The sequence below is a fragment of the Hermetia illucens genome, chromosome 5, assembly GCF_905115235.1.
Source record: "Hermetia illucens chromosome 5, iHerIll2.2.curated.20191125, whole genome shotgun sequence".
NCBI classification, from domain to species: Eukaryota; Metazoa; Arthropoda; class Insecta; order Diptera; family Stratiomyidae; genus Hermetia; species Hermetia illucens.
In genome coordinates, this window is record NC_051853.1 from 80,336,029 (window position 1) to 80,361,716 (window position 25,688).

The following is a 25,688-nucleotide window of genomic DNA, read 5'->3' on the forward strand; positions in this document are numbered from 1 at the left end:
TTCCGTCTGTGAAGTCGCTTCTCCGCTCGACGGAGTTCGTGATAAGTCTCTGCGCGTGCCCGCGTTCTTTGAGAATGCAACATTACTCGGTATGCGGCATTCTTCCGTTCCGTTACTAGCTTACATTCATCGTCAAACCAGCCGTTCCGACTCCTTTTGCGGCTGGGGCCAAGTATATTTGTGGCCGTATCCATGATAACGTTCTTCAGGTGGTTGTGAAGATCATTAGTTGATGCTTCATCTCCAGGTCCTCTATTGACTGCGGTTATTGCGGCATCCATTTCCCTCTTATAGGTGTCGCGGAGGGTTGTGTTGTGGATGGCTTCAGTGTTCACTCTCACCTGATTGTCAGAGGGGATTCTAGGTGGTATTGTTATTCGAGCTCGGAGCACCATGCCAACGAGATAGTGATCCGAGTCTATATTGGCCCCCCTATATGTTCTGACATTCATCAAGGCTGAACACGTGGTCAATTTGGTTGAAAGTGGTCCCGTCTGGAGAGGCCCACGTATGTTTGTGGACCGCTTTCCGCGCAAACCAGGTACTTCCAACAACCATTTCGTGTGACCCTGCTAATTGAATAGTCCGCAGTCCGTTATCATTTGTTTTTTCGTGTAAGCTATGGGAGCCAGCGTATCGCCTGAATACGGGCTCCTTCCCTACTTGGCTGTTAAAATCCCCAAGTATGATTTTGATATCATATCTGGGACAGGCTTCGAGGGTTCTTTCTACTGCCTCGTAGAAGGTATCCTTCTCCGACTCTGCAGTCTCCTCTGTAGGGGCGTGAACGTTTATGAGGCTTATATTTCTAAACTTGCCTCGCAAGCGCAGAGTACATAGCCGTTCGCTTATACTTTCAAAGCCGATAACAGCAGGTTTCATTTTTTGGCTGACTAAGAAACCTACTCCGAGCACATGGTTTACTGGATGGCCGCTATAATATATGGTGTAGTGGCTCTTCTCCAGGAAACCGGTCCCTGTCCATCGCATCTCTTGCAACGCTGTTACATCAGCCCTATATTGGGACAGGGTATCGGCTAGCTGCTTATCAGCTTCATCTCTGTACAGGGAGCGCACGTTCCATGAGAAAATGCGCAAATCGTTGTTCCTTTGTCATTGCCGGGTCCGTCGTTTTAACATCCGTCCTATCCGAGGCTCCTGTTGTGGCTTCGTAACAGGTTGTTTTCCGTGTAGGGTTGTCAGCCCTACCCATTAAAAATTAAATTTTTAATGGAGGATAAAGCCACAGCTATCATTTGTTAATATCAATCTCGCTTCAGGCCAAAAATTTCTTAGCGCGTTCCTATTCCTATTAACAGATTGCAACGCATACTTTTAATATAAAATCAGAGAACAGCAATATGTAGAAGCATTTGGAAACACATCGAACAAGGATGAAAGAAAAACATTCTAAGAACCACGAAAATGTAGGAGTAGAGTTCAGACTAAAACTCACTGGGGAAGAGGACAACTAGTCCTCTAAATACTGGAATCTGATGTAGGGTGTTAACCATTCAAGTATGCTAGCACTCAAGGATTGATTTGCAAAAAGTTCGGTGACCCTCATTATTTTATTGAAAGTGATATCCTTTAGTCCGTTACATGTGAAATCTGCAACCCTAGATCGGAAGCTTAAATCCTCAACAGGTAGTAAAAGGGCTCGACCACGTACATGATCCGTACTAGGCCAAATACTAGATCAAAGGACAGAAACACTGTGGCAGCGGCAACGAATAGCACCCTCTTTACATTCACTGACCGCGGGTTACTTTTTCATTCTCGCATTTTCTAGTTTGACGGCCGTTATCGCAAATTCCTTGTTTTTCTAAATACATTCTCAGTTTATTTCCTCCGCCCAAAGAAGACTTACTTGTTAATATTTCATTTCTTTTCGCTATTGCTGTAGTGCTATTGCGGTCGTCATGGGCAACTAGATCGCCAGTTGACTATTGTAGTGAACACGCCAGAATTCCAGTTCACTTTCTGACCACGCAACTCCATTGTTGGAGCCTTATAGTTAATTTCGAGCCAGGTGTCGATTTATAAAATGAGTGACACATACTAATCCGATTAGCGTGGTCAGAAAGTGAACTGGAATTCTGGCGTAGTACCGGTACTATTGCAATTTATCTGAAAAAACTTTCGACTTCATATAACAGCACTGAGTCGAATGTAACCCAACTAATTTCCCCAACTTCTACTCACATCTCTGCTCTCAGCTTTTTAGATGGACCGCAATCACAAGTCAAAATTCAGCGACAACTGCCCTCACCATGTATCAACGTAACTAAAATTCTACAAGGTTCCGTCCTTTGCTTTTTACTTTTTGCATTTACAGCCTACATCCCCAAGCCCTTTTAAACAGCCAATCCAATCAAAATCCTACAAAATGAAAATTCTTCTTCTCCTTCGCTATAGCACGTTTGATTTCAGCTGTCTCCGACCAGTGGCTGCGTCCTCGAATTTCTTACACCTAACAACATTTCACCGTCGGGGTTGATTGCGTCTTCCCATCTCTTTGCCGATTTTCTATCTAGTCTCCATCTATCAAAAATTTTCTTGATTATACTCTTCTTGGCTCGTCAGTACGCTTTATATGATCGGCTCAATGGAGTTTTTAGAGTCGTTTGGTGGGGGAGATATCTCGCTCACAATAGATTTCATACAACTCCTTGTTGTAACTGACACACCACTCATCACCCACAACTATTCCCAGCATTCTGGGTAGGACCTTGCTTTCAACGACATTCAGTATGTTTATTGCTGCCTGAGTTAACCTCCACTCTCTTTGCTTCCGCAACATAGAACAGCTCCGATGATAATTTGATAAACCTACGTCTTCCTAAGTATGAAAAATTCTCAACATAAAATAATAATTTTTTTAAGTTGAGGTCGTTTCTGAAATGCATTCACATCCTTTTTAAAAAAATTTGTAAAACAACATTTTTAAAATCGGTTTACGGTTTATCTGTCCGTCCATCTGTCTACTTATCTGTAACACCCATTTTCCTTACCCTTATTATACAAAATTTGGCAAAAAGAAGAAACTGTGAATCCCGTCGCATGCAGGGGTAACATTATTCCACATTGAGTTTAAAGGCTCCCGTACATGGAAAATATGAATGTAAAATTGTTTGTCACCGTATATAGCCAAGAGGGGTATCAAAAATGGTCAAAATGTTATTATTATCAGGAAACTACCATCTTCCATTATGAAGCTTTTTAACAGAATCCTGCTGTACTAAATTGAAAATAACCAGCCCGTCTCCTATTTTTAACACCTGTTTGCCTGCCTGCCTGCCACATACACTTAACCGAAAAATATAGCACTTGGTAAGCGGCAATTGGGCCGCTACTTCACCAAGTGGAAACTTCCCCTCAATCCACAGAAATTCCAAACAATAGTCTTTCGAGGAAATGAGAATGACACTCAGAAAAATATCGATTTTTGAAAATAAGCCCAACTCCAATTGTTATTGTGAACAAATTTTTTTTCAGGGCGACACCATTGCCTGCTTCCAGCGAACATTCCACGCAAAGCTCCCACCGGTTCACCAGCAAACCTACCTCAAACTCGTCTGCTACAAATAATTAATTGATCACCTTCGGTATCACGTTCCGACTATAGCTGCATACCGATAGCACTCGCGACATTCGCGGGGACGACGAGAGCAATCAAAGTCGTTTGACTTGTGAGCGTTTACCTGTCAAAACGGAATTTTGAGGAAGTAATTATTTAGGAAATACTTTATGTGATTGTATGCATCATTATCAACGGCGCAACAACCGGTATCCGGTCTAGGCCTGCCTTAATAAGGAACTCCAGACATCTCGGTTTTTCACCGAAGTCCACCAATTCTTTCCTCTTTTTCTTTTTCTTCAGCCTTTGTCCCGTTCACAAGCGGGGTCGGCTCGTCGTAATCGGTTTCACCATTTGACTCTATCGAATGCCTGATCTGGGTGCAATCTCGAGGCTTTTAAATCCCCATCTAGCGTATCAAGCCACCGTTGTTTAGGCCTGCCTTTTGGTCGTTTATCATCGACTTCGATGTTCAGACCAATCTTGGCAAGTGAATTCTCGTTAGCACGAATTGCGTGATCATACCATCGAACACGCCTCTCTCGCAACTTTTCCACGATCGGTGCAACCCCATAACGATCGCGGATATCCTCATTTCGGATGTGATCAAAATGTGTCGCGCCACTAGTCCAACGTAACATCTTCGTCTCCATTACCGCAAGACGTCGTTCATTGTCTTTTATAATTGGCCAACAGTCAGAACCATAGAAAGCGACAGGACAGACAACATTGCGGTAAATTTTTGATTTGAGACGTTCGTTGATACGTCGATCACAAAGAACACCAGCTGTGGAACGTCGCTTCATCCAGGTTGCGTTAATGCGTGAAACCATTTCATAACGCAGTCCTCCATTGGCTGACAGCGTTGACCCGAGGTATTTAAATCGCTCAGTTCTGGGCAGATCACTGCCGCTGACAGTGATTGTGCCTGTTTCTTGGGGATCGGTCGTCAGAAATTCAGTTTTGATTAGATTCAATCTGAGACCGTGTTGCATGAGGCGATGATTCTATTTTTGGACATGTCGCTCGAGTGTTTGTTTTGTTCGGACTAACTTGCTTACGTCCTAACGCCGTCCATGCTTCAAGAACCCTTGGCCATTTCTCGACAGGACCGGGCCCGTCATGTCTGGTGTCCTAACCTACGCCATCGCTCTATCTTAGGCAGGGTCTGCCCCGTCTCCTTTTTCTACCATAGATATTGCCCTTATATACTTTCCGTGCTGGATCATCCTCATCCATACGGATTAAGTGACCCGCCCACCGTAACCTATTGACCCGGATTTTATCCACAACTTGACGGTCATGGTATCGCTCATAGATTTCGTAGTTATGTAGGCTACGGAATCGTAGCGTTGGTGTTGACATTGCAACCTTATATTTTGTCTTGACTTCATTAATGTGCAGTCCAAGATCTCGCGCCCATAGCCGCATCCTCGATCTGGATGAAGGCAGTTTGTACGTCTCGGGTCGTTCTTCCCATAATGTCAGTATCGTCAGCATAGGCCAGTAGCTGGGTGGACTTAAAGAGGATCGTACCTCCGTGCATTTTCCTCAGCATCACGGATCACTTTTAACAGGGCCAGGTTAAAGAGGACGCATGATAGGGATCCCCTTGTCGTAGACCGTTGTTGATGTCGAATGGTCTTGAGAGCGATCTTGCTGCTTTTATGTGGTCTCGCACATTGGTCAGGGTCAGCCTAGTCAGTTTTATCAATTTCGATGGGATACCGAATTCTCTCATGGCTGTGTACAGTTGGACCCTGGCTATGCTATCATAGGCGGCTTTAAAGTCGATGAATAGATGGTGCAACTGGTGTCCATATTCCAACAGTTTTTCCCTCGCTTGCCGCACAGAGAAAATCTGCTCTGTTCTGGGCGTATGGGGCTATCCGGCCTAGCAAGATAGTGGAGAATATCTTATAGATGGTACTCAGCAACGTGATACCTCTAGAATTGCTGATATATCTCCCTTTTATGTATGAGACAGATAATGCCTTTTTGCCAGTCGCCAGGCATTGATTCGCTGTCCCATGCCGTGAGCACAAGTTGATGAACCACTTGGTGTAATTGGTCGCCTCCATATTTAACCAATTCGGCTGTAAATCCATCGGCTCCCGGCGACTTATGATTTTTAAGCCGATGAATTTGTCCATCGTTTTCAGTTGACGAGACCTCCATCAAAGTACTCAACCCATCGGTTCAATTTGCCCATTCTGTCGGAAATCAGATTTTCCTCTTTGTCTCGGCAGGATGAACATCGAGGTGTGTAAGGCGTCATCCTGCTGGCTTGTTGGTAAAACTTCCGCGCCTAGTGCGGTTGATCCCTGTACTTTTCGAGTTCACAGACCTGCTGGTTCTCCCAGGCTTCCTTTTTCCGTCTGTGAAGTCGCTTCTCCGCTCGCCGGAGTTCGTAATAAGTCTCCGGACGTGCCCGCATCCTTTGAGAATGCAACGTTACTCGGTATGCAGCATTCTTCCTTTCCGTTGCTAGCTTACATTCATCGTCAAACCAGCCGTCCCGACTCTTTTTACGGCTGGGGCTAAATATGTTTGTGGCTGTATTTATGATAACGTTCTTTAGGTGGTTGTGAAGATCATTTGTTGATGCTTCATCTCCAGGATCTCTGTTGACTGCGGTTATTGCCGCATCCATTTCCCTCTTATAGGTGTTGCGGAGGGCTGTATGCAATGTGATTTAATGGAATATTCTGTTTGTTCCTTACCAGATTTCACCCAGACAAGTATTCAGACAAACTGCAGTAAAATGGATGAATTTCAGACCTATCTCGAAACTAATGAAGGATCAATTCACGATAAATTTCCATAGTGCCAAGCATTAAACTCTCGTTCATTTACCAAGAGGTCTTTTAGGAGTATCCTTGCACATATGTATGCTGCTTCCCCTGATGTTCTCCTGAAAACAATGAACAAACCTCGAAGACTGTCCCAGGTATGATAGCAAAATCTTACTAGGAGATTTCAATAGCCAAGCAGTTGCGACGGCCGAATACAGGCGATACGTTAGCTCCTACGGCTTACATAAAACTCGCAATGCCAATGGACTGGATTATCCAACTGGCAGTATCATACCAAAGAGTTGTTCGAAGTACCTGGTTTGCCCGGAAAGTAATTCACAAACATATATAGGACTTTCCAGACGGGGCCACTTTCAACCAAATTGACCATGCTAATTGAACGCCACCACCTCTCAACTTTGGTGAATTTTACAACATATGGAGGAGGGGGGGGTGCAATATAGACTCGGATCACTATCTCGTTGGCATGATGCTCCGAGCTAATACAACAATACCAGTTCGAATTGCCTCTGACTATCAGGTGAAAGCGAAGATGGAAACCATCCATAACAGAGTGCTCCGTAACACCTATAACAGTCGTACTAGAGATGGAACATCGACAAATGTTCTTCAAAACTATCTGAAGAGCATTATCATTGGTACGGCGTCAAACATACTTGGCCCTAGTCGCATCGACGATGAATATAAGCTAGCACTAGAACGGAAAAATATTATATGGGCAAAGAACACAGTTACGCGAAAATACCTATCACGATAGCGTGTAGTGGAGAAGCGAGTTCACAGTCAGAAGAAAGGAAACCTGGTGGAATCACCAAATCTGTAAACTGGAGAAGTACAAGGAGCAACCGCAGCAAGCGCGGAAGTTTTACCAACAAGTCGACAGTATGCCTTATGCACCTTTATGCTCATCCTGCCGAAACAAAGAAGGATATCTGGTTTCCGACCTCATGGGTATATTGGAGCGACAGGTTGAGTATTTTGATGAATTGAATGAGGTCCGACCAACTGAAGAAGACGGAAATGCTGCCAACACCAAGCATGGAAGAAATGGTCCGTGCAATTTATCGGCTGAAAAACCATAAGTCGCCAGGAATCGAGGGAATTGCAGCTTAACTGGTTCAATTTGAAGGCGACCAACTATATTAAACGATTCATCAACTGACACTCAAGTTGGGCACAGCGGACCAATGTCTGATGACCGGCAACGAGGCATGTCCCATACATAAAAACCCAATTAGCACGCAGTGCGGCAATTATAGATTCTCCAAGGAGGCTTCACTCCAGCCAAATCAGTAGCATCGCCTATGATAGCACAGGGTAAAACTGTACACGGCCATGACAGATTTTGGTATTCTGACGAAATTGATAAGACTGACTAGTCTAACCCTGACCAATGTGCGAGGCCAGATAACAGCAGCAGGACCACTCTCGAAACCATTCAACATCAATAAAGATCTAATACAAGGGGATTCCTTATCATGCATCCTCTTTAACCTGATCCTAGAAAAGGTGACCTGCGATGCTGCTGCTAATGCCAAAGGAACCATCCTTTCCAAGCCCACCCAACTACTAGCCTATGTTGACGATATTGACATTATGACAAGTCTAGACGAAAAATCGGCTATTGTGCCGTTGATGATGATGATGAAAGAAACTAGGATGAAAACTTTAGGCACACTGCAAGCTATAGGAAATACTTTCAGTCCATCGTCTGGGTCGCTATAGAGTTGTCTTCTCGGGAAAACTCAATAATAAAGAGTACCATGTATTTTGGGGACTCCTTCCTTTTTCTCAGTCTGAGTCTATTGTATATAATCCGTTCAAATATTTCGCTAATGCTGTTAATCAGAATGAGAATCAAGATTTTAAGCTTTCTGTTTTTGGCATACAAGTTTGGCTGCCATTTTTATGTATGTATTATACGAGCAACTTCTCGAATTCATTTCGATTTCTTCTACACAGAAATTACCTTCTAGCCTTGAGGCAGTATTTCTCACATTCCTCAATTTCCAAATTCCCGCATTTCATATTTGGAAGCAGCACGCCGTGGCATGGATTCGTCATGGATTCCACCGCTCCTCATGTATTATGAAATCGTAAGGCTTCGGAGTGATGTTTGCTGGCACTACAGCCTTGATGTCTCTCTCAATACCTAAATACGTCCCGCGAAATGTTATACTATACATACACATGCATATCTACTCGATATTATCTTGTAATCTACATTAGCGTACTTATTTTATAAATTCTTAGAAGTTGTTAATGGAGGGGATTTTCCTTTCCAGCATAATAGAAGTCAACAAGCAAGAAACCGAAAGATTGAAAGACATACACGACAAAAAGATGTCAAAATTGATTTCACACTCTTCAAATCCTTTTTGCATTTATTAATTTGTATCTCTAAAAAGTTGAAAATGTTTGTTCATCATTACAAACTTTGTTATATTATTATGTTCTTCCCTCCTCTGAAAACCCTATCCCATTAGTATTTCAATCAACTTCACCGACATAATCATTACTTTAACGTATGTCCAAAGTGTCTACAGGAGGTGATGGCTTCTTTCCTGACATCATGTGAGAAGATACCTCTGTAATACACATTAACTGAAATGACATCAAAGTTTAAATAAAAGTGATAACCCGTAGAACATGCCCAACTTTATACTTGCAGGCAGCAGAACTGTTCCAAGTAAAGCAGGACGACCTTCTGGGAAGGGAACTGACATACATAAATCATTTCGACCAATGTGCATATTGGGTCCAGAGCCTATATTCGCTCCATGTACGCCTGCTATCAGTAAGCATATCTAAATGTGCCTGCGTATATGGATATGACAACAAATACAGCACATAAACGTCTATGTCCCTTTAAGAACGGAGGCAGCCATATCCGGCGGAGGCACTTCTCTTTATCCTATTTTCAGGTCGTATTGGAGAATATTTATAGTGACACCTTTAAATAGCTTTCTCCTAGTGGGAATAGAACAGCATCCATTCCACCTTGGGAAATATTACGTTTTAAAGTTGTTCAGGACGCAAAATAAAGAGGTTGCGAGACCGGCAGCGTCGATGACAAGGAAGAAAGGAATGGACGTGAAAATAGCGTGTTCAATATCTTTCGAAATTGTGTTTTATTCAAAGAGGGTTGCAGCTGTACAATAAAGCTTTTCTGATTTCTTCAGGTGTTTTACCACTTCAGGTTAGAGTAATGTTTGTGTGTGCATATGTGAACCGATTCAGGAATATAACAAAGGATGAATTCAACGTCCGCTCAATTCAAAAGAAATTAATGACGTTGTCCTAAAAGGGAAATGATGTGGATATAATATGTGAAGGAGACTGATTTTGGATGCATACCTACATATATAGGAAATGTTTCAATAAATGGAAGGGGGATACTATGTGTCAACCAGCACAAAAATTTACTCGAAATGTTTTATACACCAAGAAAACACTGTTCATTAAATTTATTCTTTATTATCTTATTAAAATCGGTATCAGAGGGAGATCATTACATATCTGTTAATCTTTCATGCAACTTGGTAGCAATAAATCTGTTGCTCCCGTTTTCCTTCCCTCAAGTTATTCCCTTCAGAATTCAGGCACAAAAGTAACCGGCCTTGGCTGGCAATATGATGTAAACTTCCGACCAATCACCCCCACTTAGTGTCATGACTTTCTGCTTAAATTGTTTATTCTCACCTCTTCGTCACCTCACCTAAGGGGTCCTCAAGATTTCAATATTCTTTTGGGTTTCCTTATGGCCTTCACATGATAATGTAACCTAGTGGTCTCCACGGAGCCTCTTTCATTGGCCTTTAAGCTAAAGTTTTCTATGCTAACTCCTGATGAATTCCATCATAAAATTAAAAGGGTTAAAAAGCAATGATGGTTTCTTGCCCTTTTCATCGCTAAAACTATCGGCTTAGTAACTCTTCTCACCTATACTTTCCATCATAGACACGCTCAAGGCAACTCTGGGGCAGTAGCTACTACTCAAAATCAAGAAAAAATAACCCTTGAATATTTGTAAGTTACCTTTGAACAAAGTTACCTAACGTAGTACCACTTGGTTCAGTAGATACCTTACTTTAACCTTCTTGAGAGTTCCTTGTATGGCTGTTCATTTTTTTTGATTAGTCATATCTGTAGATCTCTGAGCCAATCTGCTGGGATTCTATGCTCCGAGGAAGAGCTAGACTGAAAGCTATTACAAAGTTGAACATAGAACTAGTGAACAAATGTGAAGTAAACATTGAATAGTAATGTTACATTCTTGCTTTACGTAGACTCATATGACTGGATTGCGTAGCACTAAACAAAAATTTAGTTAATGGATGTAATTTATCCTGACTGCATGCTGATGAAGGGTTTTGCTTCAGCCATATAATCCCGTACAAATATAGGTCCAGTCTCACGTTTCAACATATCCGTGCGACTTCGTCTCATCGGCACCCTTACAAAGTCATATTATACAGAATGCTGAGCTTCTAGATGGTTTAAACTAAATTGCATTAGAACCCCAGGACATTAAGAAAAGCCGGAAAAGGATTAGATATACCTGTGGCTGGCAATATTTTGGGAACAACAACCACCTTCTCAAAACACCAAACTTCTTTGATTTCCCAAACCAGTGGCTCATACTTCAACTTCTTAACAGTTGTGGCGTAGCGAGCAACTTGCGCGTTGAAAGCACGCCAGTGCGGATCAACGATATCGTAAAACAATTTTTGACAGTTAGAGTTTTCGATGTCAGTCAGGAACGAGTCAGGGCAGAGAGGGGTGTTATAGTTTTGGGTGGGATGAATAATTATTTATTTGGTAAAAACATAAACCATCACACTAACAAAGAACGTTATAAATTAGTAAAGGGTTAGTAACCAGGTTCACATTTGCGGGATCCTGCACCGTTTCCTTTGTTGGGGCAAGGTAGGTAATCCCCACAGTGAAGAAGGGTAGAAACTCCTCAGGCCAACTGATGACCTGCTATGCGTTAACCGACAGTGTATACTGTACTAGAAACTAGGCAGTCGATCCCGATCAATACCGATGTTACCGAAGAGGATTCAGCAACATTCGCAACATTCATCCTCGAAATAATGGCCAGGTCGGTGCCTTCAACGGTAATCCTCTTACATGATCACCATGTCGGGCGGGTGATCCCAAATTCCATCCCAATATTCTTTTGCTTTCGTTGGCAAACAATTGTCTGGATGCTCTATTCTCGCACACGTTGTATTCTGCGTGCGTCTGGAATGAATTTCGCGCCACCGTCGTAACTGACTTCATACAACAAAAAGTTTCTGCTTTAGTGTGTCCAGAATTTTAAGTATGGATGTTTCACTAGAGATGGCATTTCGGTAAACCTTCTGCACTTTGTCCCGTCTGCTGATATTACCAGTGCTGATTTAAGTTAGCTTACTAATATCCTGCCTTAGTCAGTCACGTCGACTCTCCAGACGAATAGATCCCCCATGGTGGATCCCTTCGGTCAGTCAAACCAATAACGCGGAAGTGAATCTTACGACCGTGCAATCTGACAGCCGCAACTGCTTCACAATACGCAAGTAACTGTATTTGTAATAGCGACATATCAACACACAGTCAAGACCGAATCTCATCATTAATTTGAGAAACTCAATACACGCTCTTTAAAATTCGTCCAGACCTAAGCGGAAACTTGATCCGGACGGCGAAGAAGAGTACTTCGGTGGGTGCTAAAACTGTTGCTTGGAATGTGGCGTTGTGTTGTTGATACCACTACCTCTGTCTCTATGGACTCTTAGCCTTCAATGCTTGGAATGACCTCCAGTGGAACATACGCCTTAATGACGACCAGGATTATGTCTCTGCGTGTAATGAAGCCGCACTAATATCAATGATCTATATATATATGATATCTTAGAGTGCAGCTTTTGAAGAGATAACCGAACGTCCCGCCATACACGCATTTGAAAACCCGTAGACAAAAATCAAGTGGATCTGATGCCCACATTTCTTTCAGAAACCCTTTAAAACTGACCCAGTACTTCGGCAAAATTTCCTGGCAGAATGATAAGGTTTTTATTGGCAGCTGAAAAAAGTCAGCGGCAGAACAGATGGAGCTTCACCATTCGAATCTGCTTTTACGGTTAATGGGCACTGCCAGCGCTAAACGAAACCATGATATTAAGCCAGCTTGTACGAAGCTGCCATAAGATGCAACCTAAGCATGATCGACTGCACAAAATCTCTAATGTGGATGGCAAACCACTTGTTGCTAACGAATTGGCTCGTTTAGGGATCTGATTGCACAGAGCCCACTTTTGGCGGCAATTCATCTATTGTTAAGTCGACTTCGTAGAATAAAGTCGCAAGAATCCCTAGCCACTACATGCCGGCAATTAAATTGTCGCCTAAGGTAGCCATGAAGATATCCTTTAACAGTCATCTAGAGGAAATCGAACTGATGGCCTTCCTCATAGCTCAGAAGAAGATACCCCTGAGAGGCCCTCTTCAATGAAGAAACTCTGATTTGCAAAAGCCTGAGTGCCGCAAGTAGAAAGCCGTCCGACAAACTTTCAAACAGACGGTACAAAGGACCTAATATATGAAACCTAATATATGAAGCCTCATTATTTAGAGCTTACTACCATTTCTTTCTGACTGTCAAAAAAGGGGTTTATGGTTTGAGGGGCTATTTTTTTCGTAAGATCTAATGATCAAAAAATCCAAAAAATTACCCATGCAACTGTAAGTAAGGGGTTTAGATTCATCGCCCATAAAAACCATAAGCCAAAAAAAGATGATAGCGTTTAACCTAAGGAAAAAAAGGTAAAAGAAAGGCTGCCCAAAATATAAGCTATTATAATAGTCATCAACAATCTTTCTTAAAATTCTAAAATCGAATAAACGATTAGTTACTTTAACAACATATAACTAAGCAAGTATAAGCAACACAGCAACTTTTTGCTAGGTTATAAAATTATTCACATGCTTGTTCATCATCATCATCGACGCCGCAACAACCCGTATCCGGTCTAGGCCTGCAATAATAAGGAACTCCAGACATCCCGGTTTTGGGCCAAGGTCGATATCCCCAAAAACCTGTCTGGCGTCCTGACTTACGCCATCGTGGCTGACTGTTCAGGATCAGCCCGTAGCATTCACGAAAGGTAACACCCACATTGCAACTAAAGATTTCCTAGAATTCCTCAAAGAATAGTTTACCTAGTGTCGCATGGGGAGTGCCTGAGGGTTTATCGAGACCAGTGCGCCGTTCAGACTCCCGTAGTCTTGTCTGCATTTGCACACGTCTGCGACAATAGCTCTTGCGATCGGGTTTTCTACAGGTACAGGTGTACTCCTGACAGTCGCTAGCGTGACGCAAACTGTTCCCACCGAGAGTCTGCCAAGAAGAGAGCCCCGCCTGCGCGTCCATCCACTGCAAATAGCTTTGTTACGCTTGGGATATAAGCCAGCTATCGACCGGCTTGCAGTATCACCAGTACTTCCACTTAGAATACACTGGCCAATCCTGGGAGACCGTACGACTCGGTCACGCTGTGCGTTTTCAAGAAAACTCCTCTCTCCGTTGAGAACTCCCAGAGTTGCGGAGATACTTAGGCTAGTAGTTACGATCGCCATAAAGTTTCATTCTTCAACATCTGAACTCAAGTGTGAAGGTCGACAGGCAAGGAGCTGTAGGAGGACTTTGAGGGCATCCGCCGAGCAGAAATACAGAGTCCCGCTTGTGCAGGTGCTACACAAGGTTCTTTGCATGATATTTAGCTTCGTTCTATGTTCAGTTTACAATTTAACTTAAGATTCAGGATCACGCCATAACACATACACATATACACATAACATTCAAGGCAAAAATCAATCTTTGTTCATTTAGCCGAGGAAGGTGGAATAACATCAGCTCCGTCTTGGTTGGATTTATGCAGGTCACAAGCACACATTGCCCCATGCTCCCTTCATAATGTCGCTCATAACCGACGGAAATATCTATGACACCATCCACCCCGCCCCTGTTCAATATGCATAGAATTTCATCCATGTATATCAACCTGAGCACCATTATCTTAGTTCTTAACATGGATTTTATCCAATGTGTAAGATATCCCTGCAATTCTATTCTGGTAAAGCTTGTTTGATGGCGTTGGTACTAACGCTTCTTCTATACCCAAGGAGCCAACTAGAGTATATTAACTGTAGTATAGCGACCACTCGACCGGCTAACTTCCCCGTGAATATCGATTTTTGGTTATTTGCATTTTAGGTAGGGGTGATAACAGTTGGAGAAGGGCGTTCTTTCCATAATAGTTCTTAGGTGTATGTCCGAGATGGGTTCTAGGGTCTTCAATACGAAAAAGGTGACTCCTGGCCGCTTCGGTGTAAAAATCACGCGCGCAGCTTCAAGAATGTGGGTCATATTCCAAATAAATACAGCTCCCATAAATCCCGACAAGCCACGCCATAACTCTTTCTTTCTGTTTCTGCAGCATGACTGACATTATGCCATCTGGGCCCAGAAATTTATATGCAAAGAAACTGTTACAGCCCAGCCAACTTTATTCTCGGTAATTACAGATCTGATAATCTCATAGACTGGAGCTGCAAACCCTACAAGCAAGGCTCCTCCTTCCTAGCGAGAAAATGCGTCCTCTTCTCCGGCCTCATCAGAAGATTCCATCCATGGCTCTTCGCAGTTTTAGGAAAGAATGGGCTATCATATTCCTTAGTCAGAACCCTACTGAGTCTCGCAGATTTGCTGATGCTTTCAATGATCTGGCAACAGTCCAACCAAGATGCCTGTTTGGCAGTCTTGATGGCTGACTTATACCTCTCCAGGCGATCCTTGTATAGATAAATCTTCATTCGACCACACTCGCATTATATTTTTCCTGTATTTACTAGACCACGAGACTTTGAAGGCGGTTTTCAATGCTTTTTCCAGAGCCTCGACCTTTGATTCCAGCTTGACGGTTGTGCCAATGTTACCAATTTGCACACCGGAGAGTTTGTTGTTGATAACTTGACCAAACTCATCCGCCAGTGGATCTTGGGGTCTCTGACAAGATTGGAAGCCTCTACAGCGAGATTTACACTGAAATAAATTAGAATAAACCTACTCTCAGCCCGGCGATACACACTCTTAGCCCGTTCGAAAATGGTTTCCAGCGGCCACTGAATGGAAATGAATCCCTGCCGACTTATCAATCTTAACCTGGAGCATAATCAAACCAGGTCGCTTGTCTAAGTCTTATAATATCCGCTATAGTATAATATAGGAACGTGATTAATCATTGTTTCTGATACTGCATGTATTATGTCGTTAATGTAGACATACATCAAATGTAGAAGATAATCGAAAAGGATCTCAATAGTTCTGAGAATTAACAGTCAATAAATGCATCCCATTTTTCTGATTTTCTTCCAGCATCCTCGCTGCTGGCAGCAATGGACCGAACTGCTGATCCCTGTGTAAATTTCTTCCAATACGCTTGTGGGACGTGGAATAAGATGCATGTGATACCAGAGGACCGTAGCTCGATTAGCACATTTGAAGTAAGTTCGAACTTTCCCTTGGTCAAATTCCATTTCCATGTAAGTAATAACAGTTTGCGAATTCTAGGTACTGGCAGATCAACAGCAAGTCATCCTGAAAGGTGTCTTGGAGGAACCCATAGGAGAGTATGACAACCAAGCAACAATCAAAGCCAAAAAATTTTATAAGAGCTGCATGGATGTTCGTAAGTGCCACTTTCTTGACAATTTTTATACTTTGCTATAAATCTCACCATTCGCTTTCAAGTAATAAGTATCTGTATCTGACGTTAATGCATATTTCTCTGATTCTTCAGAACAAATTCGAAAAATCGGGAATGGAACACTGAAACAAGTCCTGAGAGACCTGGGTGGTTGGCCCGTGGTCGAAGGCAGAAGATGGACCCCACCTGAATTCAGTATCGAATATTTATTGGGCAAACTCAGAGGCGAATATAGCGAAGCAGTCCTCATAGAATTGTATGTCGGCGCTGACGACAAGAACTCCTCAGTGAACATTCTTCAGCTGGATCAGTTGGTGTTAGCGCTGCCATCTCGGGACTATTATCTCAAGTCGAGTAGCGAAGGTGATCTGAAGGCGTATCACCGATACATGACACAAATCGCAATTCTTCTCGGCGCCAATCCCAAAACAGCTAGTGCTGAATTAGAAAAAGTAGTTCAATTTGAAATTCGTCTGGCAAACGCTTCACTACCCGAGGCTGATCGACATGACACCAGCGCGATCTATAGGAAATTGACCCTACCCCAACTGCGCCGGGAAGTCCCCGAACTAAATTGGGAAGAATACTTGCAAGCCACACTTGGTAAAGAAATTCAGTTGAACCACGGAGAACCTGTAGTCAGTTACGCTATGCCTTACCTAGTGGAAATGGGAAAAATAGTAGCCGAAACAGACAGGAGGGTTCTGCATAACTATGTCATATGGCGGTTGGTTATGTCTATCATGACTCACATGATCGACGATTTTCAACGAGAAAGGGTCGAATTCCGAAAGATTCTTCTGGGGATCCAATCAGAAAGGGTTCGATGGTCCCAATGCGTGGAGTGGACGAACAAAAAATTAGGGATGGCTGTTGGTGCTCTTTTTATTCGAGATAATTTTAACCAGGAAAGCAAAGAGACTGCCTTGGAGATGATACACACGATAAGGGAAGCCTTTAATGAGCTTTTAGCAGACAATCATTGGATGGATGATGAAACGAGAGCGGTGGCCAAAGAGAAAGCGGATGCAATGAATGAGCGAATTGGATATCCGGAAATATTGACTGATCGTGCGGAATTGGAGAAGGAATATGTTAATGTAAGTTGATTCCTTTAATTTCTTAGGAATTTAGTTAACGATCTTCTATTTGCAGTTGACTATATATGAAGACCATTTTATGAACAACATATTGAGCATATTAAAATGGGATGCCAAGAGAAACCTGCAACTTCTTAGAAAACCAGTAGATAAAGACAAATGGGCAACAGAGCCTGCTGTTGTGAATGCTTTTTACAACCCTAACAAAAACGATATTGGTAAGAAACAGCATCAAATTCAGTTTAAATCAGGTTAATAAAATTGGTCTTTTCTTTGGCAGTATTCCCCGCAGGAATTCTGCAACCACTTTTTTACAGTCAAAATTTCCCCAAGTCCCTCAACTACGGAGGAATAGGAGTTGTTATTGGACACGAAATTACACATGGATTTGATGATAAAGGTTCGTATTAATTTAGGACTTAGTATGTTATATGAGATGGATCGTTTCAACAATCGACATAAAGAATCGAAGGGTATGAAACCGAGAAAGTCAAATAGATGGAAACCATGGGGAGCTATTGACGCTTTAGTCTACTAAAACCACAATTTGATGCAGAAAGGATGTTAGATTGTTATTTGTTGCTTTATGCAAGTTCCTGCCGACACAACAGAGCTGCGGCCTCTCTTACATATTTGTAGTTTCGAACCAATACGTGGTATACTATATCTCCATTTCACTTACAGCGTGGATGGTAACCACTTTACAAGAAAAGAGGTTACTTGAGTATAAAAGACTTGAAAATTCCATATGACCTTAAGAGCAGTTGGAGTAAAGGTCTCAGGACAAACCGGCTCATTCACATATCGGATAGTTGAAATATTCTAACCTTTCGCGACTATATTACCAATTCTACATTCAAATATTCTGCAGTAAGCAATTCCACCTCATAAAAAATTAGATACCTTCGAACATTTATGTTATTTTGATGAGATGACTAGCCGAACTATGAGATGGAGCGATGACATAGGTCAGGACGCCAGACAGCTTTTAGGGATATCGAATTGGTGGACCTCGGTGCAAAACCGGGAAGTCTGGAGTTCCTTAGTAAGGCGGGCCTAGACCGGATACCGGTTGTTGCGCCGTTGATGATGATTATGAAAATAAGACTGGCTGGCCAAGTTGTGACAAGATACTAACTGCAGAATTCCGCAAGCATTCGAAGAAGCAAAAAACCATGCTTTCTACAAAATAACGAATACAATGCAGGAAAGGCCCCCTAAATTCATATTGTGTTTATCATGGTTTCAGCACTTTGCGAACAACGCCCCTCTCCCTAAAATGGGCTTGTTGAAAATCACAAAAAATAGCGCAAATTCCTTGCTTATGCTCCTTCAAAAGGACGTCGCGCATATACAATCATGCAAAGAAAACCGAGTATGCAGAGATGATTTCATTGCCTTCCAGACAGTTTTTCGTCTAGTTTTTGTGCTTCAAACGGTATGTGCCCCGAATACGGCTGAACGAGTCACTGGATAGTTAACTGAATTTCCCCCTTCTCGTTACCATATCTGCTGGGTTTTCCTTTGTTTATGCTCATCGATTCGTATTGCTTGACTAGGTAGTCCCCGAAAGGGGGGGGGGGGAATGAAGGCCAACTAGCGAAGTTCAAATCCTACCTCCGACTAGTCATCCGAGTAACACCCAGCAAATCGTCCACGTAAAGTTTTCTCGTAAAAATGTTACGTCCCACACTAGCCAATTGTTGTCAAATATGGTCTTGAAGCTGTCCCGAATATCACCATTTTGGAGCGTATGTTTTGATTCGCTTCTATGAGCTGGTGCGCCATAGGATGCATAGGAGACCCCACTGCAACTTGTGCAACTAGATTTGTCAATGCATCCATTGGACGTCTGCTATAAAAAAGTGTTTCCGCCATCTCCACTGTGTTAGCAATGTGTACGAGTCCTTTTGTACTACTGGAACAATCCTCATAATATCGTTCAAAAATTTGCCTGTGCTCGTCTTTGCTGATGAATCAAAGACAATTAGCATCCTTGACATAGAGCTAGATTTCTTTATAACAGGGCAGTGTTGCAGATAGTACAATACTGATTTGCGCAACTAGTGCTTTAAGACTGCCACCATGTGGTTTTGGTCTATACAATGCTGCATGGGTTTTCGGTATTCCTATTGAATTTGTTCTGACCGAGTCGGGACTCGATGGCGTTCATGCAATTTACCAAGAGGGGACCGGCTACAATTCAATGGCCACTACACGGTGAATTTCTCATCAAAACCTCTATGGTATGTTCCGGCCAAGTGAGCCTCACACTCACACAACTTAGGAGCTATCAAACACTCCTCCACTTCCCAGAAAAGTTTTAGCTTGTTGTGCAAGTTATCCTTTATTGTAGCTAGTTGCGGAGCAATTGACACTTGACGAAGAATGATTGTTTCAAACTTGTTATTGAAATGAAACCTCGCTCTCATTCTATCCTTTGGTATTAGTAGTTCGAGATACCGCCTAGAAAGAATATCAATTCTCCTTTGATTTAGGCAGTTGCTCTTCTTGCTGATTCCTCCGAACAGTCAATCCCAAAAAGATATCTACAGACGCATTGGGCGTCATTGTCCCACGCAACCCAGTCTTTTAAAATTTTTGTAAGTCCTTGGCTGTTGTACTGAGTTCAGTTCTGCCTACCCAGATTACAGACCTTACTATTGCAGTGTATATTCAGTGCAGAATTTTCGGGGTGCATCCCTATTTTTTCCCTTGTGGCGGCACATCGGAGACGCGAACCTAAGCACCAATATGAATTCGCCTCCACGGCTGCATTCAATGGCCGCAGAAACATCTAACGGACTAACATGAGACTGGGGCGAAAAATGTCAGGAATGACAGTTTTGGTCAACAGAGTCTAGATAGAGAGGAATCACGTCCGCCGACCGGAGAGGGGCATAAAGAAAAGAAATTTAATGTTAACTGATTGAGCGTATTGAAATATATAATAAAAATAAATATATTTCTATGATATTGTTATTAACATAAATTTGTTTAAATAAAAGACTCCAAAGTGGCGACCTCGACGTGATGTCATTCCTGACATTTTTCACCCCAGTCTCATATCTAGAGTAGTTTTTAGTCTGTTGTGATTCCCAAATATTTGAAGTCTGTTACTCGTTTCCAATCCATGACACCTTCCTTTCACACATAATTTAATAGCTCTCAGGTGTTCAAACTTGAGCTTCCTAAGGAAAAATATTGGTCTTGGCTAGATTAATGTACAGTCGGCTTCGTACATCAGGTACTAGCGAATCTGTCACATACAGTTGTCCTCATATTTGATGTTAGAGTTTATACTTGTCGGCACTTCTATTTCCCTCCCTCCAGGAGGCCAGAGTGTTTCCCACTACCTTATAGACCAAGGCATCCTGTACCTTTGTGTACGATGTGTGGCTGAAGGCTCTTTCGATGACCAAAAACGCACACAGTGCTATTTCTTTTGTTTCAATGGAGTCCCATACTACATTCATCACCTGATACACCTGCCCTGTAGGTATTTTGACATACATGTAGGGTAATACGCATTAGAACTTTACTTCTAATATAGTTCTCCACCGTTTTGAGTACGGACAATGTTAGGCAAATTGATTTGAAACAGGATCCCTTTCGCCCGCTTTCGGAATAAATACCACTATTGCCCGCCACCATGCCCTTGGCATATATCCCTTACCACCCTTAGAAGAGTTGGTATCTAGATCTCTGAAGTAGTTCTGGGAAAATTCCACCTACTCCGGGTGATTTCAGTAGTTTCCCGCTGCCAATTTTACCCTGGCTTCCTCTTCGGCTTATTGTTGGGATGTCAGGCAGAACGTGACTGTCAGATAGACACAAGATATTGTCCTGCTTTTGTCTATAGCCTTGTATAGCCTAGATGCTTCTGCGATTTGTTCGATCTCTTCACAGGAATCCCTGAAGTTGTTTCTTATCCCTGATCACGTTGCTATACATCGGCAGTGCATTTCTTGTACCTACGCCAGTCCCGATTTGTTTCGCCCGGTCAAACAGTTTTCGTACCTCTATTCCCATTCTGGCTATATTCCTGTTCTACCAGAGAACATCCCTAGGCGACGTGACTGTTTTAGTCAGGCAGTCGGCCATAAATGCGTCAGTGACGACTGTGTTGAAATCCACTATTGCTTCCGACCCACCTATAGATGAGCCATGTTGTCCTTCAGGGGCCTTGTATAGAAGTCTCAATCTCTATCTGAGTCTAATTCCTTTTTCTATTCGCAAGTGTTATTTATTGGTCTTGCAAATACCGAGAACCAATCTCTACTTGACTTGTTAGCACTGATGAAGGGAAAAAGCGATTCCCAAAATATTGGAATTTCGATTGGTGTCACTGATTTCGCTGATTCACCAGATGTTATGGTGAACGTTAGCATCGCAGGGGAGGAAAAAAAAGTGACACCTTCCTCTCGCAGAACTTCACCAGTCTAACAACTAATTCGGGTGGAATCCGGATGTCGCCTCCTGGGCAGTATCCCAATGCCACGACTACTCTCCAATTCCCCCCCCCCCTGGCTTCCGGCAAAACTACAGATCACTCCTTGAAACCACCTTTTCCTCTGTTAAAACGGTCTTTCCATATGTCATCTCCACTTGCATTTCTTTCGCAAGTCCAATTGGGAAATACATTGTTATCAAGACTTGAAACCCTTTCTGATTCAACAATTTCAACTGATTGTTACAAAATTGTTATTCTTTCATCAGGTCGACAATTTGACAAAGACGGCAACATGATGCAATGGTGGAATAATGCCACCATCCGAGCATTTAGAGAGCGCGCACAATGTATTATTGATCAGTATTCTAGATATAAGATTGACGAAGTTGGGATGTACATGAACGGACGAATGACGCAAGGAGAAAACATTGCGGACAATGGAGGTCTCAAGCAAGCTTTCAGAGTAAGTTTTTAGAATAAAAAGTTAAATCGATTCATATCAAATGTTTCTTTTATTAGGCCTACAAAAAGTGGGTGGCCCGTCACGGCGCGGAACCTGACCTACCAGGGCTAAACCTTTCTCATGATCAGCTTTTCTACTTGAACTATGCACAAATTTGGTGCGGGTCGATGCGTCCCGAAGATGCTCTAACAAAGATCCGTTCATCTGTCCACTCGCCTGGTTTCATACGTGTCCTGGGACCCCTCTCCAATTCAGTAGATTTTGCTAAGGCCTACAATTGCCCACCGAATTCACCGATGAATCCATCGCATAAATGCAGTGTATGGTAACTTTATATACGCGAGTGTCTAATCGTTGTTATTTTTTATATAAACCATTTATAATTATGAGAGGAAGCTAATGTATTACCTTAAAACACTATTTCTAAGTTGCATATGTGTATATAAACTACTAATGGTATTTTCTAAAGGAGTAGTCTAAACTGTTCAATACTTACATGTATAACTGCTTTAACAATAAATCTATAAGCACTAGTGCTAAGTAGGCTTAACAATTAAAATGATGTACAAACTGTAGAACAAAATAATTTATAGTTTATTTTTAAGTTTCTAGATAATGAGAATTATTGAAATTTAACAAAGAACAAGCCTCAAACATGTATTAAATCAACAATGTGTACGTACATACATACTATTGTATATTTCTAGGTAAAATTAAAATTATTAACGTCACGTGATCATGGTGACGGTGCTTGGTTATTGGCTTTTAAACAAACAATTGAGAGCACTTTGCAAGTTGAAAAAGATGTGCATATAAGAAATATTTAAATACAAGATTGTTGTCGAGCAAGCCTGAATTTATAAAATAATGTTTATCAGATGTTGAAATTATACATATTTGAATAAGAAATTGAAAAATAGGCAAATATTATTGACATGCGAATATACACACTCCACTCAGAATTTGTACCAGAAATCCATAGAGAAATTAATAGAATTGGGAAATAATTTCAAGAAGATAACAAGAATTCAAAAAAAATTGGAAATTAAGGCAACCATAAATGGAAGTCAGTTTGATACTGATTCCTTGATCAACATGAGAAATTTATTTTGAATCATCCCAAGCAAATGGGAAGGTGTCAGTACAGTAACTAATTCCAAAATATTAAACCACTCGAATTTGGTGTGGGATTTGAAATATATACATTACACCCTTTTAATAACACATTTGATCCCTTGAAAATTCACCAGTCACTCGTAACAACAATTTCCTCAATTGAAATTTTCGTCTACAGCAAATGATCCTTTTGTAAAATGTAGGAAAACATTTTTAATTTTATACGTTCACTTTGCAAAGTCTTCGCAGGATTTTCAAGAAAAAATAGTATTTTGAACCGACGGTTTCTTCCATTACGACGTCTTCTCCTAGGGTTGCGGATAGTATAACTGAGTCTTGTGTACAAATGGCTCCAAATTGTATTCGAAGGAAGATTTGATCCAAAAACTTGGCAAAATTTTACTTACAGCCAACTCTTTTATCCATTCATTATCTTCCGCAATCCTATCATGGCAAATTAAAGTCGAATTCCTAAGCGTTTCGCTGGACGAAACTATATTTTGATACATCCATGCATGCGACATCGCTTCACCATAAGCCTCTTACTATATATATTACCCTTATGGACTTTCCAGGCAGGATCCCCATTTTCCATTCGAATCGAATAACCCACTAACCTGATTTAATCGTTACACTTGTGCCGGAATAGAGTTGAAGAGAAGAAATACCGGATCTGGGGTGAAAATCATACGAGCCCCCTTTATATATTATAATATATAATTTTGTCAGTCTCCTTATTACCGACCCCAGAAGATCTTCAGACCTAGGAGGAATCCCGCATCTCTCCGGAGGATCTACACTGACAACTGCGACAGTATGAACAACCATTTTGAATGGAAGGATTTCGATAGAATTTAAGAGGCTTTGTAACAACCCTGTATGGATTTCGGAATTGATGTTGTTATAGTTTTTGACTTTCGATCCCAGATTGGAGAATGAGTTGTGTCTTCCTATCTATAATTGACCACTGCCTCTCGTCGTTCTCAACACTGATAATAATAATAATCGATGGCCAAACAATTCACTTTCGGTTATATCCTTGAAGATTGTTAGAGCACTTCATTTCGAAACGATAATGGTACACTAGGAAGCAATTGTTGTTGTACGCCCTTCCGAATGTTCTACCGCCTACTCAACCTAGACAACAGCTTCTTGTAGAAGATTTTCAGTCCTACTTACAATATCAACATAATCAAAATAGGCCAGGAATTGGTCGGAATGAGGCTCGGACCACTTTTTCCGGGGCCAGGTCAAAGAGGACACACGATATTACATTTCCTCTATTCCTATGGTGATGAGATTGCTTTGAGCAGGCGTCGTATATTGGTCATGATCAGCCTAGTCACTCAAAATTTCACTCACATTTTTTGGAATAGTCTTGTGACCATACTATCATTTGGTACTCGACTCAGCTGCAAATGAGTAGTGTACCGTCGCGGTCTTGAAAGAACTGTTCAACCATGCTTGAAAGCCCATACCCATTTGGACTGTCCCTCCCACGATTATTATTATACCATGGTTTTGCCGTAGCTATACTATCACAGGTGGCCCTAAAAGTGATGAAAAGTGATACAATTTCTGATTGTATTCCAGAAACTTTTCTATCGACTGCCACATGGATCTCTGATCGGTTGGCGATTTTCCCATAATAAAGCCTCGTTGGTACTGCCTAATGATGATCTGGACGTTAACTGGCTAGATCTCTCATCGCCTTCGTAGTTTATCCTGGATAGATCTAATCGTAGAGTCAATCACATCTCAATTTTCCTGGCATACTAGCATTCTCCAATTTATGTCGCTATAAATAGTGACGACCGGTTATTGCTCCGTTGATGATGATGATAAATAGTGACGATTTCCTCCACCTTCCCCCCTTTCGCGTCAACGACTCTAAGACTACAAGGATCAGATATGTGTTCCCTAGGACCCTTTTTTTGAGCGGTTCCATCACAGTAGCCATCTATTTCTATATCTCTTTCCGCTTTCTACGTCTGCGATAAAGGTGAGATGAACTTGACGTTATCTACGTTATCTGGTATGTTAAAATATCGCATTTTCTGAGACGCCTTAAAGGCAGAATCTCTTAGAGCTGTTCTTCTGTAGATCACACATAGTTTATGTGCTATTCCTCATATTGTTACTACATACAACAATATGGAACTCGCCAGCCCAGGGGCTTCTCTTACATTCAACTTTTCAATTGCTAGAGTCATATTCATGCTTTGTTGCAAGTATACTCTACGGTGCTGCCTGAATTGAGTTTCACATCTATCATCACCCCCAAGTACTTGATGACTTGATGACGAAGTTGATAATGAGGACCACTTCGGTTTTTTCTCGTTAAATTTTAGTCGGGCACTCTCTGACCAAGCTTTAGAAATATTGATTGCTTTGCACAAATATAA

At 41.8% G+C, this 25,688-nt stretch overlaps 1 protein-coding gene across 2 annotated transcripts in view; it reads left to right on the forward strand.

Moving 5' to 3' along the window:
* The window catches only part of LOC119657377 (neprilysin-1), a 153,939-nt gene extending 128,717 nt beyond the window's left edge, over positions 1–25,222 (forward strand). Inside the window, exons 4-10 of one of the 2 annotated variants that reach the window (XM_038064261.1) lie at positions 15,821–15,948; positions 16,016–16,133; positions 16,245–17,251; positions 17,307–17,469; positions 17,532–17,651; positions 21,971–22,167; positions 22,224–22,496. In XM_038064261.1, coding sequence (XP_037920189.1) covers positions 15,821–15,948; positions 16,016–16,133; positions 16,245–17,251; positions 17,307–17,469; positions 17,532–17,651; positions 21,971–22,167; positions 22,224–22,496 — 2,006 coding nt within the window. Of the gene's footprint in view, positions 1–15,820; positions 15,949–16,015; positions 16,134–16,244; positions 17,252–17,306; positions 17,470–17,531; positions 17,652–21,970; positions 22,168–22,223 lie in introns of both variants that reach the window. The other variant, XM_038064262.1, reaches the window with a different exon arrangement.
* The last annotated feature ends 466 nt before the right edge of the window (positions 25,223–25,688 follow it).